General features: G+C 49.1%; 1 protein-coding gene across 8 annotated transcripts in view; it reads left to right on the top strand.

The window, feature by feature from the left end:
• The first annotated feature begins 12,338 nt into the window (after window positions 1-12,338).
• ADAM22 (ADAM metallopeptidase domain 22) overlaps window positions 12,339-20,453 on the top strand; it is a 390,621-nt gene continuing 382,506 nt past the window's right edge. For all 8 annotated transcript variants that reach the window (XM_040352431.1, XM_040352432.1, XM_040352434.1 and 5 more), the window contains exon 1: window positions 12,339-12,613. In XM_040352431.1, coding sequence (XP_040208365.1) covers window positions 12,532-12,613 — 82 coding nt within the window. In that variant the 5' untranslated portion in view covers window positions 12,339-12,531. The remainder of the gene's footprint in view (window positions 12,614-20,453) is intronic.

The raw sequence follows: 20,453 nt of genomic DNA on the forward strand, positions 1-20,453 counted from the left end.
GTGAGTGAGCGAATAACTTATATAGCGCTACAAATGCGAACTGAATCGCCTCAAGGCGCTTGGTATCCATTTCCTTCTATTTAGCCTTCAGAAAAGATGGGTCTTGAGTTTTTTCCTAAAGGCCAGGTGATTGACTTCCGTTCAGATATTAGTTGGTAATGCGTTCCACGGGGTCCTTGGACTGCAAATCTTCGTTCTCCTTTGCTCTTGTAGCGGGCCATGGGGATTTGCAGTAGATTTTGGTTAGTGGACCGAAGAACGCGATTGGGGTTGTGGTTTTATATTTTCTCACATAAATATTGGGGGGCGATGCCTTGTACACATTTGTGCGTCAGGCAGAGGGCCTTAAATGTGACTCGGTCCTTTACGGCCAGCAAATGGAGGGACCTCAGGGAGGGGGTGATTGAATCCCAGGTTTTTTTTCCTGTTACCAGTCGTGCCGCCGTGTTCTGGACGACTTGCAGACGGGCAATCTGGTATTTTGGGAGACCGAGGTAAAGGGAGTTGGCATAGTCGAGCCTGGAGTTGATTATTGTACCTACCACTACCGCTGTGTCTTTTTCCGGGATGAAGGGAACGAGTCTTCGTAGCAGACGCAGAAGATGGTGCATCCATTGTCATGTCGGAGTCAAAAATGACTCAGAGACTTTTGACTTTGGTGCTAGGGGTAATGGTCTGTCCTAATATGGGAAGGGGCGTCCATGTCGCCCTAGCAAGTCTATTTCTGTTTGCGTGGAGCAGACAGAGTTCTGTTTTTGATCCATTGAGTTTAAGGTGACTCTCCGTCATCCAGTTGTCTATCAAAGTGAGGCATTTTTCTAGTCCGAGGTGTTGGTCCTTTTTGTTGAGTGTCGTCAGCGTAGGAGTGGTAGAGTAGATCCTGGTTACTGATAATTTTGAGGAGTGGGCTAAGATAGATATTGAATAGCACGGGCGACAGGGGAGACCCTTAAGGGACTCCACATGTCACAGTACGTGCTTCAGAGGTGAAGGGTCCCAGATTCACTGTCTGGGATCGATTTTCCAGGAATGATGAGAACCTGTCACGTACCTGATGGGAGAATGAGATGATGAGGTCGGCCTCTCTTGTATCTCCAGCCCTGGCACCGCTGGAGATGAAACAGAGGACACCGAGGGACAGGAGGAACACGAGTGCCTGCAGAAGAAGACTCCGACAGCAGGAGCGGGAGGTACGAGCCGGGATGAGTAGGCACTCCGCTGGAGTAGTGACACTGGACATCAGATGAGGTGTAGGGAGACTTGCAGCAGGAAGTCGCAGGAGCAAGTCGCAGACACTCAGGGGTTGCCAGGGCGCAATACAGGAAGCAGATGCGGGGTCACACAGATAGCCGGGTCAAGTGGTAGGCGGGCAGCGAGGTACCAAGCAGCAGGCGGAAGCAGCGTCAGGTGGGTAGCCAGGATCAGAAACCGGTAGTCAGATTATAACAGATTCCAGGAACAGGGTCAGGGCAAGCCGGGTTCAGCAACAGGAGATCAGCAAGACAACAGCAGGGTTCAGAGTATCAGGGTACAAGCTGAAGACCAGTCAGCAAGGGTCTGGGGTCAGGCGCTTCCTTAAATAGGCAGTATAGCGGCAATTAGCGCTAGGGGCACGCACCCGCGCGTGCACGGCGTCCGTTGCACGCGCGTGCGCGCATTGGCAGGCGCGTGCACATGCGCATTGATGCGCCCAAGTATCTCAGGACGCCCATGTGCGCGCGCATGCGCCAGAGAGCGCCTAGGACGGAAGGTGACAGTTCTCTTACAGAACCACAGTAGATCGGAGTCTGCGACTCTGGCTACTTCTGTGAGCCGAGTCAGCAACATTTTGTGATCTACTGTGTCAAAGGCCGCACTAAGGTCCAGCAGTATCAGGAGACAAGATTCTCCTTCTGCTGCTTCGAGAGCATCATCCCATATTTTGAGAAGTGCTGTTTCCGTGCTGTGACCTGGGTGGAAACCTGATTGTAGAGGGTCCAGTAGTTTATGGGTGTCTAAATGGTGTTGTAGCTGTTGTACTACAACTTTCTTAATAATCTTGGAAAAGACACTGAGGCCGGTTATAGGTCGACGGTGGTTTGGGTCCTTTGGGTCGAGGTTGTTTTTTTTTAGATTGGGTTTTATTATGCCTTGTTTTAGGGAGGTCGGTACCAAGCCTTCCTTAAATGATTGGTTTATAAAGTGGGATGTCAACTATTGGTGGGTCCCAAACACCCCACTTTTTCAAGTGAAGAAGTGGAGGATTTGGGGGAGTTCAATAATTTTATCACGTCACGTTTCATGGTTTATCACGAAAAACACATTGTGATAAAACTAGTGAAATTGCCGCTGCCAGAACCATCATAAACCTACAAAATATCCAGTCCTAACAATAAGAAAGGAGATAAGTGGTATACAGTTTTGTGGGAAGATCAGCAATAAGCTGTAAAACAAATCTGTAAAATATTTATGTTTTATATTTCTGTTCATAAAAAGATGCTACAGTAGGTGCACGCGATATTGTGTCAATCTCGCTCCCTTTCTCAGCGAGATTGAGCACCTACGAGCCCCATCGTGGGAGCCAGCGCCGAGCTGGCTTGCCGCGATAGAGACAAGCCGTCATAGAAGCGACGGGAGATCCGACTTGGATTCCCGCCAATTCTACACGTGTGCGGCGTTTGTTATGAATCCTGAGGGGGAAGTCCCCGCCGGATTTTAACTAAAAATCCAGCATGGGTTCCCCCCTCAGGAGCATACCGGGCCCTTAGGTCTGTTATGGGTTGTAAGGAGAGCCCCCCCTACGCCGAAAAAACGGCGTAGGGGGTCCCCCTACAATCCATACCAGACCCGTATCCAAAGCACGCTACCCGGCCAGCCAGGAAAGGAGTGGGAACGAGCGAGCGCCCCCCCCCCCTCCTGAGCCGTACCAGGCTGCATGCCCTCAACATGGGGGGGTTGGGTGCTCTGGGGCAGGGGGGCGCACTGCGGGGCCCCCCCACCCCAGAGCACCCTGTCCCCATGTTGATGAGGACAGGGCCCTTTCCCGACAACCCTGGCCGTTGGTTGTCGGGGTATGCGGGCGGGAGGCTTATCGGAATCTGGGAGCCCCCTTTAATAAGTGGGCCCCCAGATACCGGCCCCCACCCTAAGTGAATGGATATGGGGTACATCGTACCCCTACCCATTCACCTGGAGGAAAAATGTTAAAGTCAATAAACACAACACAAGAGTTTTTAAAATAATTTATTAGTCTGCTCCAGAGGCCGCCCCCTGTCTTCTTTAGCTCTGTTTACCAGGGGGGGCTTCTTCTTTGACGTCTTCGGGTGGGGGCCACTCTTCGCCGCCGTCCGGTTCTCTTCCACCGCCGGGGGGGGTCGCTTTTATAAAAGCGCCCACTCCTCGGCGGGTTTCCTCCGACGTCTTCGGCGGGGGGTGGTGTGCTTCTTCTTCCGCTACCCGGGGGGGTCTTCTTCGGCTATCCGGGGGGTCTTCTTCACTCTCCGGGGGTCTTCTGCTATGTTCGTCGCTCTCCGCTGTTGACTCGGCGCACCCTGGTTCTTCCTCCAGCTGTCTGGTGCCTTCTCCTTCAGCGCTGAACGTCTATCTTCTTCTTCCGTGCTGTGACGTATTCTTCTTCTTCCGGGCTGTGACATCATCTTCTTCTCTTCTCCAGATGTTGACACGCCGGCTCTTCTCGCTGAAATGACGTGTGCGCGGCTTGCATCGGACCTATATAGGCCTCACAGTCCCATCATGCTCTGTACCTACCCATGTGATACCTACCCACGTGGGTAGGTATCACATGGGTAGGTACCAGAGCATGATGAGATTGTGAGGTCTATATAAATCCGATGCAAGCCGCGCACCCGTCATTGCAGCGAGGAAAGGCGACGTGTCAACATCGGGAGAAGAAGAGAAGTGAAGAACATGACGTCACAGCACGAAAGAAGAACTCACAGCACGGAAGAAGAACTCACAGCACGGAAGGAGAACTCACAGCACGGAAGGAGAACTCACAGCACGGAAGGAGAAGAAGACGTACAGCACGGAAGAAGAAGGCACCGGACAGCGAGAGGAAGAACCGGGGTGCGCCGAGTCAACAGCGGAGAGCGGCGAACATAGAAGGAGACCCCCGGAGAGTTGAGAAGACCCCCCGGATAGCGGAGAAGACCCGTCGGGATAGCGGAAGAAGCCCCCCCCCGCCGAAGACGCCGGAGGAAACCCGCCGGGGGGTGGGGGCTTTTTTTAAAAGCGACCCCCCCCGGCGGTGGAAGAGAACCAGACGGCAGCCTCCACCCACCCGAAGACGTCAAAGAAGAAGCTCCCCCTGGTAAAAGAGCTAATAAAGAAGACAGGGGGATCATAAATCCTCCAACAGACACCAACAATGGGGCCAAAAATCCTCCCACTGTTACCAACAATGGGGCCTAGATCCTCCCACTGTCACCAACTGTTTCTCCCCATAATACCAAAGATGGGGCATTGTTTTCCCCAACTGGGCACAGTCCGGCCCCCCTAACGTCTGAAGAACAGTGAACCGGCCCTTTGCTAGGAAAGTTTGGAGACCCCTGTGATAGACCAACACAAAGTGGTAAATAATTGTGAAGTGGAAGGAAAATGATAAAGGGTTTTCAAATTTCTTTACAAATACTTTGTAGAACCTCAGTCAATACTTTGTAGAACCCCTTTCACTGAAATTACAGCTGCAAGTCGTTGTGGGGATGTCTCTACCAGCTTTGCACATTTAGAGAGGGACATTTCCCCCCACTCTTCTTTGCAAAATAGCTCAAGCTCTGTCAGATTGGAGAGAGAAAGTCTGTGAACAGCAATTTTCAAGTCTTTCCACAGATTCTCAATTGGATTTAGGTCTGGACTTTGACTGGGCCATTCTAACACATGAATATGCTTTGATCTAAACCAGGGATAAGCAATTAGCGGACCTCCAGCTGTTGCCAAACTACACGTCCCATCATGCCTCTGCCTCTGGGTGTCATGCTTGATGCTGTCAGAGTCTCGCTATGCCTCATGGGACTTGTAGTTTGGCAACATCTGGAGGTCCGCTAATTGCTTATCCCTGAGCTAAACCATTCCATTGTAGCTCTGGCTGTATGTTTAGGGTCGTTGTCCTGCTGGAAGGTGAACCTCCGCCCCAGTCTCAAGTCTTTTGCAGAAATTAACAGGTTTTCTTCTAAAATGTCCCTATATTTGGCTCCATCCATCTTCCTATCAACTCTGACCAGTTTCCCTGTCCCTGCCGAAGAAAAGCATCTCCACAACATGATACTGCCACCACCATGTTTCACAGTGGGGGATGGTGTGTTCAGATTTGTGGAGTGCATGACTTAGGCCCCGTACACACGGTCGGACCGAACCAATGAGAATGAACCGAAGTTCAGTTTCATCGGACTTTACCGACCGTTTTCCTTCGGTCCAAAATTTTAAAACATGCTTCAAAACCGAACCGATGGACCGCTGCCCGATCGGACCAAACCGATGGTTAGTACAGAAAAGCATCGGTTCAAAACCCGCGCATGCTCAGAATCAAGTCGACGCATGCTTGGAAGCATTGAACTTGGTTTATTCAGCACGTTGTGTGTTTGACGTCACCGCATTCTGACCCGATTGGATTTTGGACTGACGGTGTGTACACATATCAGGCCGTACGGCCACTTCCGAGGTGAACAGATGAAAACGGTCCGACGGACCAGTCACATCGGTTTGGTCCGACCGTGTGTACAAGGCCTAATAGTTGTCCTGTTGACAAATTCTCCCAACTGAGCTGTGGATCTCTGCAGCTCCTCCAGAGTTACTCGAACGAAGATAATTCAATTTGCATGCCACATCCCTAAATCTGGTATATCGAAACTATGACTAGAGTAAAAAATTGTGGGACTTTTGAGGCACATCGTTTTAGCAAAATTCATAACATTTAATTGTATTTATTTTAAAATGAAACATCTAATAGCAAGTTTGTAATAAAATACAGTTAAAAAAAAAAAGGAATTTCATATACTCAAGGTGGTATAAAACCCCTTACATTATTAATAAATTTAGTCCAAACGTCTCTCCCTTGTGCTGGCGATGCGGACTAGAGGCTGGCACTCTCCTCCATATATGGTGGGAATGTTCAGCTATCACGACTTTTTGGAAATCAGTCCATGATCTCATTGTGTCCATTACCACCTACACCCTGGACTTTACAGCTGGACAGTACCTATTACACCTCTCCTCTCTACCCAATTCAGTCTACAAGAAATCTATTATTGTGTTTCTTATCAACGCGGCAAAGCTGTGTATTCCGGTTAAATGGTCGCAAGCAACCCCTCCAAAAATTTCAGAGTGGATACGCAAAGTGGATCACATTGCATATATGGAGGAATTGATATCCCATTCTAGAGATTCTTCTAGGAATTTCCGAGATAAATGGGCATGCTGGCACCACTTTGCGGATTCTTCTGAATACCGTACTTTGTTGGATTCCTGATGAGTCCCGGAATCTGATTAATCTCCTCTGTTGTTCCTATTTTCTATAACTTTGTCAATTTGAATCACACCGCTTATAATAGGATGGTTTCCTCAACCCTCCCTCTACCTTGCCTTCCCCTACCCCTTCCTTTCCCCCCTAAATACTCTAATTTTATCTTAAATGCTTTGTTGTGACTATGTTGGATCACTAACTTTAAATATTGATCCTTGTTTTATGTTCTTGAATGTAATGTCACTTATTCGACTTATTGCATACATTGTAACAAGATCGCTTTGTATACTCTTACATGTTTTAAAAACCCAATAAACATATTTAAAAAAAAAAAAAAAAAAAAGGAATTTCCAACCACTGCAGTGATTTATAAAACAAGTCTTTCTGCTCAACGCATTTCATGGACATGGTCCTCTTCATCAGGAGATAGCAGACTTGGATTACTTCCATCTAAATAAAGTGACAAAATTGATCTTTTACTTACCTGAGCCCCGAATTTCTGTGGGCGCGATCCTACGTTGCTTTTTCCAAGTTTTGTCGGCTCTTCATTGGATAGATAGCAGTGCAGCCATTGGCTCCTGCTGCTGTCAATCAAATCCAATGACGTGGGGCCGGGGCCGAGTCATACAATCGCCGGCTATGGACGCAGATTGTATGGCACAGGAGCGCACCCGCAAGTTAACCCCCTCGGGAGAGAGCTTCCCAGAGGGGGGTTAGCTCTTGCGGGGAGGAGCCGTGAGAGCCGCCGTGGGACCCCAGAAGAGGACGATCAGGGCCACTCTGTGCAAAACGTACTGCACAGTGGAAGTAAGCAGACATATTAAAAGTCCAGCCTGTGTTAAAACCATGGCTGCCCCATAGATACAGTTGAGAAATCAATGTAGCCACTAAAGGGGCGGGAAATGTGTAAGTCGGTGGATCACCGATTGAAAGTAAAGGAGATTTTTTTTTTTTTTTAAAGATAAATAATGCAGCCATCAAGAACTGGTAAGCTGCAATATATTATATTTGTGTTTCTGGGTTTAGATACACTTCAAGTGATTGTAAACTCTGTACTGCCACTTTTACCCACAGATAAGCCTATAATAAGGTTAGGAGATATTCACTGTATCCGTGTGCCAACGTCATCGAAAACAGGAAAGAAAAGTCTGGAGTTCCACTATAAAACATGTTTGTTTATTATGGCAGCAGCCAAGTTTCTACAAGAAATAGGTGGAAGAATATAATTTTTTTTACTAAGGGGTATTTTTTATTAAAGCAGTAAATCTGACCTTCACCAAACATTCACTGCAGGTGAATCTTTCTGGTGCATGTTTTCCCTTCTATTGGTTGAACTAGATGGACTTTTTTCCAACCAGACTAATTATGTATCTATGGCCCGGATTCACATACATCGGCGCATATTTATGCCGCTGTAGCGTATCTCCTTTACGCTACGCCGACGTAGCGCAGAGAGGCAAGCACTGGATTCACAAAGCCAGTGCTGCCAAATCTGCGCTGGGTTTCCTAGGCGTAAGCCGGCGTATCTGGAAGTGGGCGTGAGCCATGCAAATGAGACGTGACCCCATGCAAATGATGGGCTGAGTCTCAGACAGATACGTATAATGAACAGCGCATGCGCCATCCCGTGGACGCAACCCAGTGTGCATACTCAGAATCACGTCGGAACTACTCCCTAAGATACGCCGGATCACTGCCTACGGCGTGAACGTAACCTACACCTAGTCATATTCACGTCCTACGTAAAATACGTCGGCTTGTGTTCCCTGGTGCAGCCATTTGCATGGATGCTGCTGATTTACACCTGCTTTATGGGGCATAACTTTACGCCGGACGTATGACTTTACGCGCACTGCGTCGGACGGACGTACGTTCGTGAATCGGCGTATCTCCCTCATTTGCATATGTGAATAGAAAATCAATGGGTGCGCCAAATACTTCCAGCGTAAATATGCGCCCACTCTACATAGGAAAGTTACGTCAGTCGGATGAAGCCTATTTTCAGGCGTATCTCAGTTTGTGGGCACGGCGCACAGATACAACGGCGCATATTTTCATTTACGCAGCGTATCTCGAGATACGTCGGCGTAAGTGCTTTGTGAATTCGGGCCTATGTGTTTTAAATGGCAGTGATGTATTCACCATCAGGAAATGTTTTGTAAAAGTCCAAAATTTACTGCATTAAAAATACACTTGTAGGCAGTGAAAATTCTAATATATTTAATTAATTAACCACTTCCGTACCATAAGACGTCATATGACGTCCTGGACTTCAGTGGGGATATCTGAATGATGCCTGCAGCTACAGGCATCATTCAGATATCCTTTTTTTCAGGCGACGATTCTACGCACCATAAGAACGATCATAGTGGCGGTTCTACCGCTTGATTGTTCTTATAGGTGGCAGGAGGGGACATCCCCCCCTCCCGCCACCATCCGGTGCTTCTCCGGGCTCTCCGGTGCCATCGGAGGCCTGGAGAATGGATCAGCCACAGCCAAATGAAGAGCATAGAGATTTTCGTTTTCACCTCTATGACCGTCGGAGGCCCGGGAGCGATGTTATGATGTCACGCCTGGGTACCCGAAAGTAAACAAAGCCACAATTGCGGCTGAAAGCATGAGATCCCGCATCTCTCCATAAAGAGGACCTGTCACACACTATTCCTATAACAAGGGATGTTTACTTTCCCTGTAATCGGGATAAAAGTGATAAAAAATATATATATATAAAAAAAAGTGTAATAATAAAAAAAAATAAGTAAAATAAAAAATAAAATATATATAAAAAAATTTAAAACGCCCCTGTCCCCAGTAGCTCACGCTCAGAAGCAAACGCACACGTAAGTCCCGCCCACATATGTAAACGCCATTCAAACCACACATGTGAAGTATCGCCGCGTGCGTTAGAGCATGAGCAATAATTCTAGTACTAGGGACGGTTAGCATAGCGCCACCTCTTGGCAACTGATAAGAACAGATACTACACTTGATCTCTCCAAAAGGCAGAGAATGTGAGAACCGGCACTGGAAAAAAAGGGTTTCCCGCATCGCACCAGTGTGAACTCAGCCTTTTTGTCTGCACTGGAATCGGATTGCATGGGTGTTCACACCTATGCGATCCGATTTTATCCAATTTCACAGTTTGCACTGCGTTCTGCCAAACGATCTGGGGGTGTCATTAACTTTATATTGTCACCGGCAGCAGAGAGCAGTGTGAACTGTCTGTGAGTGAGATGCGATGCATGAACCCACACAGGAATCGCTGTGGTTCCCACAACACACCAGTGTTCCCACATCGCACCTGAGTCGCACACTGGTTCACACTGACATCTACAAACCGCTGCGGGTGTCAATGTAAAGTTGACGACACCCCCAGATCGGTTCGCAGATCGCAGTGTGAACACCCATGGGATTCAATTCCAGCGCGGACCAAAAAAAAGGGTCATGCACCATTTTTGTTCAAATGCAATGCGATTTCAGCCATACAGTTTGTATGGCTGAATTCACGTTGCATCAGACATGTGATCTGCACAGCAATGTGGTGCGAAGTACATGCAATGTCTGTGATCGCACAAGTGTGAACCCAGGCTAACTTTACATTTACACCCGCAGCGGTTTGCAGATGTCAGTTTGAACCAGTGTGCGATTCAGGTGCAATGCCGCAACCGGCACTAAATCGCAGGGTTTCCCGCATCGCACCAGTGTGAACTCATGTCTTTTTGTCCACACTGGAATCTGATCGCATAGGTGTTCAGACCCATGTGATCTTGTTCCATCTGATTTCACAATTCGCACTGCGTTCTGCGAACCGTTTTGGGGGTGTCATTAACTTTATATTGTCACCAGAGCTGTGTGAACTGCCTGCGAGTCAGATGCGATTCGGGAACCCGCTCAGGAATCGCTGTAGTTCCCACAACGCACCAGTGTGAACCCAGCCTAAGGCTGGGTTCACACTGGTGCGATGCAGGAAACCCTGTGACTCAGGGCCTGTTCCCGCATCGCATCTGAATCGCACACTGGTTCACACTGACATCTACAAACCGCTGTGGGTGTCAATGTAAAGTTAACGATACCCCCAGATCGGATTGCAGATCGCAGTGCGAACTGTCAAATGGTGCAGTAAACACCTATGCGATCGGATTCCAAGAAAAAGGTGTTCAGACCAATGCGATCCGCTTCCATCCAATTTCACAGCTCGCACTGCGATTTGGGGATGTCATAAACTTTATATTGACACCCACAGCAGTTCGCAGAGAGCAGTGTGAACTGCCTACAAGTCAGATGCGATGCAGGAACCCGCTCACGAATCGCTGTGGTTCCCGCATCGCACCAGTGTGAACCTAGTTCACATCACAAAACATCCTCCAGATCCATTCCGGAAGCGTTTCTGCATGTGCGTTTTTGATGCAGTCTGATGCGTTTTTGATGCATTTCCGGATGCGTTCCAAATGCTTTTTCTCTTGTTTTATTTCTCACCATACTGTGGTCTAGTGCGTTTTTATGTGTTCCAGTGCATTCCGGTGCGTTTTCAATGCGTTTTACCGCGTTCCAGTGCAGGAAAATGCAGCACGTTCTTTTTTTCTGTAACCGGAACTCCCCGGAACTGACCGCACTGGGAAGAACTTTGCCATTGGAAACCATGGGCCAGATTCATGAAAAATTACGGCGGCGTAACGTATCCCCTTTACGTTACGCCGCCGCAAGTTTTCGGCGTAAGTGCTTGATTCACAAAGCACTTGCCTGTAAACTTGCGGCGGCGTAGCGTAAAGCCGTCCGGCGCAAGCCCGCCTAATTCAAATGGGGCGTGTGTCATTTAAATTAGGCACGCTCCCGCGCGAACGTTCTGCGCATGCTCCGTGTGAAAATTTCCCGCCGTGCTTTGCGCGAAATTACAGCGCCCCGACGTTTTTTTTTCAACAGCGACGTGCGTTACGTCGTTTCGTATTCCCGGACGTCTTACGCCAAAAAAAAAAAAATTGAAATTCGACGTGGGAACGACGGCCATACTTTAACATGGCTGTTCTAAATGTAAGCCATGAAAAAGCTGGCTTATGTTTGCGACGGGAAAAACCGACTAGCGACGACGTAAGAGAATGCGACGAACGCGCGTACCTTCGTGGATTGCCGTAAACAGCTAATTTGCATACTCGACGCTGGAAAACGACGCAAACTCCACCCAAATTACACCTACGTTCCGAAGGCGCACAAAGCCGTACGCCTGTCGGATCTTAGCCAAAAGCCGTCGTATCTTTGTTTGTGAATTACAAATAAAGATACGACGCGGCAAATTTGAAAGTACGCCGGAGTATCAGCAGATACTCCGGCGTACTTTTTCTGTGAATCTGGCCCCATATAACCTCCTTTCCATGCTAAAAAATAAATAAAACGCACTGGACTGCATGTGGTGTGAACTGACCCTAAAAGAAATCCATTGCATTGGTGGATATGTACATTTTGTTGATTTATTTCTTATTGGTTTAGATTATTATTAGCTGCCTAGATTGAGTGGCTGATAGGCAGGGTGGATTGTAATTGATACGTTGTATCTAATAAAGATTAGAATCTGAAGATATGCAGATGGTGGTGTCTTTGTTTAGGTCTCCTTTGTTTTTCTATCAGGACAATAAACCTGGTGGCTCTATAGAGCAGCCCTGTGAGCTGAAATGGATGGATGGATCATGGATGGATGGATCATGGATGGATGGATCATGGATGGATGGATCATGGATGGTGCTGTGACAACCTCAGCTGCAGAAAGGCCAGCATCAGTAAGAATAGACTACATTTCCCAGGGTGCTGTGAGCTCCTTGGAAGGAGGCAGGCTATGCAGGGCTTCTTCTGATGTATCTTAGGATGTGGCTGTGCATGTGGATGAGGAGACCTGGGAGGTGCTTGAGCACTCACATCCCCATCTAACCACCCAATGCAGTAAAAGCACAAGCACACACACTAATGGAAGCCAGGAGGACACAATGCAGCACTCTGTGTGACTGGCAGCAGGGGGACCCCAGCAGCAGCACCATGAGGACATCGCTCTGATTGCTGCCAGACACATGCCCGGATAACAGGCAGCCATGCAGTCTGCAGCCTGCTGGGCTCCATGGATCTGCTGTGTGATTGGATGCGTCTATGTGGTCCATGCCAGCATCCAGCCAGGTAAGCCGATAGTGCCTTGTTAGAAGCCTTTGCGGCTGGATGCGCCATCTCATCCCATGCACGGGGGATAGCTGCCTTCCCCTCCTCTCATTTCCCTGCAGAGATAGATGCTGATGCTGCTACCGAGCAGCATCTCATCACTGACCTGCAGGAAGCATCCTTGTCATTGCAGATGGTCAGAGTCATAGATAGTGGGGGGGGGATCAATCAGAGGTGTACATGTTTATAGGGATGGCCAAAGGTGTAGATGGTCAGGGGGATGATTGGAGGTATAGATAGTCCAAGGGGGGTGATCAGGGGTGTAGATGGTCAGGGTAGTGATCAGAGGTGTAGATGGTCATTGGTCAGGGGGATAATCAGGGGTGTAGATGGTCAGGGGATGATCAGAGGTGCAGATGGTCCAGGGCTGATTAGAGGTGTAGATGGTCAGGGAGGTGATGAAAGGTGTAGATGGTCGGGGTCATGACCAGAGTTGGAGATGGCCAGGGAGATATCCTAAGCTATAGATGGTCAGGGAGATGATCAGAGCTGCAGATAGTCAGTAAGGGAGATGGTCAGGGTGGGGATCAGAGGTGTAGATGGTCAGGGCGGGGATCAGAGGTGTAGATGGTCAGGGGGGTGATCAGAGGTGTAGATGGTCAGGGAAGTGATCAGAGGTGTAGATGGTCGGGGGGGGGGGGGTGTGATCAGAGGTGTAGATGGACAGGGGGGGGGATGATCAGAGGTGTAGATGGTCGGGGGGTGATCAGAGTTGTAGATGGTCAGGAAAGTGATCAGAGGTGTAGATGGTCGGGGGGGGGGGGTGTGATCAGAGGTGTAGATGGTGAGGGGGGTGATCAGAGGTGTAGATGGTCGGGGGGGGGGGATGATCAGAGGTGCAGATGGTCGGGGGGCTGATCAGAGGTGTAGATGGTCGGGGGGGTGATCAGAGGTGTAGATGGTCGGGGGGTGATCAGAGGTGTAGATGGTCGGGGGGTGATCAGAGGTGTAGATGGTCGGGGGGGGGGGGGGGGTGATCACAGGTGTAGATGGTCGGGGGGGTGATCAGAGGTGTAGATGGTCGGGGGGTGATCAGAGGTGTAGATGGTCGGGGGGTGATCAGAGGTGTAGATGGTCGGGGGGTGATCAGAGGTGTAGATGGTCAGGGGGGTGATCAGAGGTGTAGATGGTCAGGGGGTGATCACAGGTGTAGATGGTCAGGGGGTGATCAGAGGTGTGGATGGTCGGGGGGGTGATCAGAGGTGTAGATGGTCAGGGGGTGATCACAGGTGTAGATGGTCAGGGGGTGATCAGAGGTGTAGATGGTCGGGGGGTGATCAGAGGTGTAGATGGTCGGGGGGTGATCAGAGGTGTAGATGGTCGGGGGGTGATCAGAGGTGTAGATGGTCAGGGGGGTGATCAGAGGTGTAGATGGTCAGGGGGTGATCACAGGTGTAGATGGTCAGGGGGTGATCAGAGGTGTGGATGGTCGAGAGGGGGGGGGGGGGTGTTAAGAGGTGTAGATGGTCGGGGGGTGATCAGAGGTGTAGATGGTCGAGCTCCCCCCCAATCAAAGCCAGGACTGGGGTATCCCTGGCTGGGGTCATTACCCAGGACCCTAACACAAGGCAGAGTGTTACAGGGTGCCCAGCTGCCCAGATGAGAAAAAATGGGCTATTGAATTACTTAAAGGGTCTAATTTTTTGTAGTTTGTGAATGTTGACAAATGCATGCTATAGTAAACAATGTTAAAAGTGGGTGTAAGCCCTATTAAATGACATTTCACTGCATATCATAAATGATTGCCTTTTATTTTAAATCAATATTCTTGTTTTCACCTCTTCATCCTTTTCAGTTTCTCATCTCCTGCCTCTTTTCACAAATGATTTTCCCCTTTTTTTTTTTTTATATAATTTTCACCTATTTTTATCCAATTCTGCTTTTGATCCCCATAGCCCCGTTGGAGGTACTTTCTGTCTGCATACTCTCCAGACATCATGGCATTTCCTAGGGTGGGTTTCCTAATGGTGACAGCAGCGGAATCTGCCTGCGTAATGTGTGTAGAAATGACCATGTGACATGGTGACAACGCAGGAGCACAGCTGGGAGACAGGAACAGAGTGTTGTCACCTTATAACAGGAAGTGCCTGAACAAGGTCCATTACGGCCGGATCACTAGATGTTATTTCCATGAAAGCTGCTGATTTACAAAAGATGGAAAATGATTGAAATGACATAAAATGTTAATATCCAACTCCAAAGAAAAATAGAAGTCCTCCCTTTTGGTGGGACTGCGCCCGCACTGCAAGGGTTTTATGTTCCTGTTTATGTCTCAGGAACAGGAAAGGCTTTTTTACTTTTCCAATCCTTCATTAGCCTAGCAGGCTGGGGGAAGACCCAGGTTTCCACCCCTTGGGGTCCTCACATCCAGTACAGGGCTATGGGTTCTGCATTGATCTTCATGTCAGACGACCGTAGACCACCATGGCATAGGGGAGAAGAAGCTGCGGGGGTCAGTCTTGTAGCTCTGTGGGCGCGGAGGATTTGGTAAATAAGAGAGCTGTTCAAACTCCTCTAGATCAGGGGTCACAAACTGACGGCCCTCCAGCTGTTGCGAAACTACAAGTCCCATCATGCCTCTGCCTGTGGGAGTCATGTTTGTAACTGTCAGCCTTGCAATGCCTCATGGGACTTGTAGTTTTGCAATAGCTGGAGGGCCGCCAGTTTAAGACCCCCTGCCCTAGATAGACAGAAACAGCCACAACCCGGCTGCAATGGAGCATTTTTACTTTTCTGCAGTTCAGCTTTAAAGATTATGTGAGACTTTAGCGCATGTTTATATCTGCTTTAAAGTGGTAGTAAATGCTCCATGGTCATTTTTACCTTATAATAAAGGTAAATTAAAAGTGAGCAGCAGCGGGTGGCTCTGATGGAACGGCATACCCGTGTCTTTCCTTTAAAGCTCTGTGCCGTGGCTGTGACTCCCGTGCGCATGCGTGAGTGACGTCATCGTGGCTGGGCCATTCAAACGGCCCGGAAGGAAGGCAGAGTGAAGATGGAAGCCTCTGCAGCAGTGACAGCGCCCCGCTGGAGGGCTTCGTTTCAAGGTAAGTCTTGCATAATGAGCTAGTATGCAATGCATGCTAGCCAGTGGCGGCTGGTGGGTTATTCTTTAGGGGGGGGAGCAAACAAACAACACCCCCCCTCCAGGCAGCGTGGTACAGCATCCCCCCACCGGCAGTCTGGCCTGGCACTTACCCGCTCATGTGGCGGAGCTGTGGTATCCTCTCTGGAGTGCAGGCAGCTGTGTCTCCGGTGTCCGCTCCTCCGGCTTTCTCCACCAAACCGCTAGGCAGGGATGGACTGGCCATTGGGACTACAGGGAGTTTACCGGTGGGCCGATGGCTCAGTGGGCCGGCTTCAGTGACAGCGGACCGCCGCCCCCCCTCCGCTCCTCTGTCTCTCCCTGCCCACAGCGCTCAACTGGGGGGGGAACAAAGAATCAGGGGGAGGACCAGAGGAGCAGGGGGGAGGGGACAGACAGCTGACTCAACAGCTATGGGCTGGGAGTTTCTCACTTCTGCCTAATCTTGTCCCATAAGGGGGGCACCAAGCTGATTCTTTGCCCCGGGTGAAATAATGTCTAGCTTCCCCACTGGTACTGCCAATAAGAGTACCAGTACCAGCCGTTTTACTCTAACAAAGTAGAATGGCTAGTGGCTAGTGAAGGGGAGAGGGGGCTTGGGTGGCCGGGGGGTGCGGGAGTTGTCCAGCCGCTGCTGGAAGGGTCCTGTCAAAGTGGGCCAGTCTGGATGAAGTCCAGGGCCAAATTTTTGTCCCAGTCCAGCCCTGGAGCTAGGTATCCAAAAGGATCGCCTGACGCTTTGGTCAATCGGGAAACAGGTCTCACAGACCTGCCTCCTGATTGGCGGGGAGGAACCTTAGTGTGATAATAGTGAAATTCATTCGATATGGTCATACAACTGGGTGAGCTCAGAGTGCAATGCTCTGCGCTCCGAGCTCACCCTTTTTTGAAGCCTATTAGAGCCTCTGACTCTAATCAGGTGTTTCAAACCCCCCCCCCCCACCAGGGCCGTCTTAATAGCATCATGGGCCCCTGGGCAAAGTAATGCTCTGGCGCCCCTACAATGATGACAGTGCAGGTGAACAGACATCAAGTAGGTAGGTGGCAGACTGCCTCCCCTTTGTGTGTATCACTCTCGGTGCCATCATGGGGCCCCCAATTACGGCGCAGCATGGGCTCAAGGACCAGCTGCTTTGGGGAAAGTGCAGGGGCCCCCCACGCAGCTAGGGCCCCTGGGCAGTGCCCAGGTGTGCCCTCTCATTAAGACTCTCTGTTAAAAAAGACAGCCCTGCCCCCCGCATTGGAACTCATGGTCCGGCGTTATGTAGATCAGGGGGCCAGCAGCATGGATAGGGGAGGCGGCTCCTGTGCGCCCTCTAAGGACAAGTTGCCACTGATGCTAGCACATTATGCCTTTACCTTGCAGGGAGAGCTTTGGGGGGGGGGGGGGGGTTCTCCACATTTACTACTGCTTTAACTATTATTTAAAACACATGCATCCCATAGTAAGCAATGTATGGAAAGGCATGTGTGTTATATAAAACGCATCAGATGCCTTTGAATCGCCATCTTTTTCCAACACATTCCCCATGCGTTTCAGTTAAAAGTGTTTACAAAGAGAAAAAAAAACTTGGGCCCCCAGTCCCAGCATGCATTATGATTTCCCACAAGACATTTGTCAAAGGCATCACAGGCCAATTTGCATTTATTTTGGACACATTTGGAATGCGGCTTTATGGCTTTTTCTTAGGAACGGTATCATGTGCAATGAAAACATGGAATTACCGTTAAAAGAAACAAAAAAAAAAATAAAGTTTTCATTATTTCCTGCCACAGGAATTTGCTGCTGGCTGTAATCACAGGTGTACAGTAAATGTGGCCGTATAAAAACTTAAAAAAAAAGGGAAATATGTACCTACAGTATATGACCTATGTGGATGAAGTGGCTGATATGTCCTTGTTGGATAAGGCAAAAAATAAATAAAATAAAAAATAAAATGAAAAAAATAAATAACAATTTTACTTGCCCTAAGGCTGCATTCACACCTGAGCGACAGCCGCGTTCGGCGTACGCGGCGTATTTTGCCGTGAGTGTGAAACTTTCATTTTTTTTAAAAACTCTTCCCATTGCTGTCAATGGGCGAACGCCAATGTCGCCTGAAAAAAAGTCCCGGACCCTTTTTTTCAGGCGACATTGGCGTTCGGCGTCTATGAGATGTGAACCATCTCCATAGACAGCAATGGGAATTCTCCCCTCCAGCGGCAGAAGCGTCCGGCGTCGGGCGTTTTGTCGCTCAGGTGTGAATGCAGCCTAAATAGCTGTTGCTATGCGGAAGTGCTGAATCTGCCTCTTCATCCACCGCGGTGGATTCTCTTCCTCCTCCTACACTCTGTTTCTTCTTGTGAATGGGGCGCGCTGCATTCTGGGAACTGTGTGTATCCCAGAAAGCAGCCGGTGATCTGCTGATATGGTTCAGGCTAACGTGAAAGTTCCTGTGCAGGCGCAATCTGATCTGCCAATATGGTTCCGGCCAACGAGAAAGTTCCTTTAAGGACTGCGCAGGCGCAAACTTGCTGACAGAAATCTCTGAACCTCGGCCGGCATCCAGGGCGACGTGGATTTTGAGGAAAGTGGCCAGTCGGCCTCACGTCCTTGCTTCGCTCGGATGGCTCGCTCTGCTCGCTCGGCCTCCTGGCTCTTTTTTTAACATCCTCCAATCCACGGGGATGTTAAAGAATGAGCCTGGATGTCGGTGTATTGTCACAGTTTGCTGCCTATCCTAGAATGCTCCGGAAGTCACGTGGCGGCCAACTGCGCATGCGCGATGCGTTTCAAACGCAAATGCGATGCGTTCCAATGCGTTCACGACAGTGCACACCAGTGAAACCTCGGTCGGCATCCAGGCTCTTTCCTTAACATCCCCGTGGATTGGAGGATGTTAAAAAAAGAGCCAGGAGGCCGAGCAAGCGGAGCGAGCCGTCCGAGCGAAGCGTGGACGTGAGGCCGACTGGCCACTTTTCTCTAAATCCACGTCGCCCTGAATGCCGGGTTCGCTGGTGTGTACTGTCGAAAATCCATTGGAACGCATTGCACTTGCGTTTGGAACGCATCTCGCATGCGCAGTTGGCCGCCACGTGACTTCCGCAGCATTCTAGGATAGGCAGCAAACTGTGACACTACACCGGGCGAGGTTCGGAGATTTCCGTCGGCAAGTTTGCGCCTGCGCAATCCTTGAAGGATCTTTCTCGTTAGGGGAACCTTAAGGACAAGTCACCGGCCCATTCACAAAGCGCCGCTCTGCTCGCGCATGCGCAGTAGGAAACGGGCAGTGAAGCCGCACCGGCTTCACTGCATGTTTCCCTTACTATGGATGGCTGCGCCTGGAGCTGCCAGGATAGAGGATCGGCCTCGGCGGGGGCCGACATCGCTGGCGACTAGGACGGGTAAGTGTCCTTATTAAAAGTCAGCAGCTACAATGTTAGTAGCTGCGGACTTTTAATTTTTTTTTTTTTTGACCGGAGCTCCGCTTTAATAAAAAAAAATACAAATTTTATTACATAGAAATATAACAATCTTAGAAATATAACAATCTTAGAAATATAACAATCTTGCAAATATTAACGACTTAAGGACCGCCTCATGTACATATACGTCAGCAGAATGGCACAGGCAGGCACATCAACGTATATATACGTGCCCTGCTTGACGTGGGTCGGGGGTCCGATCGGGACCCCCCCGGTACATGCGGCGGTCCCCGTGGCTTCAGGAGCGATCCGGGACGACGGCGAGGCTATTCGTTTATAGCCGCTCCGTCACGATCGCTCCCCGGAGCTGAAGAACGGGGAGAGCCGTGTGTAAACACGGCTTCCCCGTGCTTCACTGTGTCGGCGCATCGATCGCGTGATCCCTTTTATAGGGAAGACACGATCGATGACGTCATTCCTACAGCCACACCCCCCTACACTAGTAAACACATACACAGTGATCCCTAAATGTTACAGCGCCCCCTGTGTTTAACTCCCAAACTGCAACTGTCATTTTCACAATAAAGAATGCAATTTAAATGCATTTTTTGCTGTGAAAATGACAATGGTCCCAAAAATGTGTCAAAATTGTCCGAAGTGTCCGCCATAATGTCGCAGTCACGAAAAAAATCGCTGATCGCCGCCATTAGTAGTAAAAATAAATAAATAAATAAAAATGCAAAAAAACTATCCCCTATTTTGTAAACACTATAAATTTTGCGCAAACCAACCGATAAACGATTATTGCGATTTTTTTTACCAAAAATAGGTAGAAGAATACGTATCGGCCTAAACTGAGGGAAAAAAAATGTTATATATGTTTTTGGGGGATACTTATTATAGCAAAAAGTAAAAAATATGCATTTTTTTCAAAATTGTCGCTCTATTTTTGTTTATAGCGCAAAAAATAAAAACCGCAGAGGTGATCAAATACCACCAAAAGAAAGCTCTATTTGTGGGGAAAAAAAGACGCCAATTTTGTTTGGGAGCCACGTCGCACGACCGCGCAATTGTCTGTTAAAGCGACGCAGTCCCGAACTGTAAAAACCTCTTGGGTCTTTAGGCAGCATTTTGGTCCGGGGCTTAAGTGGTTAAAATACATAGATGTTGGAAGGAGCATATGTACTTACAGTAATTGAATGGAGGGTCAAGTCTTCCCAACTAGTTTCGCCAAGACATTGGCTTCATCAGGGGATCAGAGCACAGGTATCGTTTAATTTTGAGCAGGGGTCATATGGCCCGAATACTAAG

Source organism: Rana temporaria, chromosome 5 (assembly GCF_905171775.1).
Source record: "Rana temporaria chromosome 5, aRanTem1.1, whole genome shotgun sequence".
Lineage (NCBI taxonomy): Eukaryota > Metazoa > Chordata > Amphibia > Anura > Ranidae > Rana > Rana temporaria.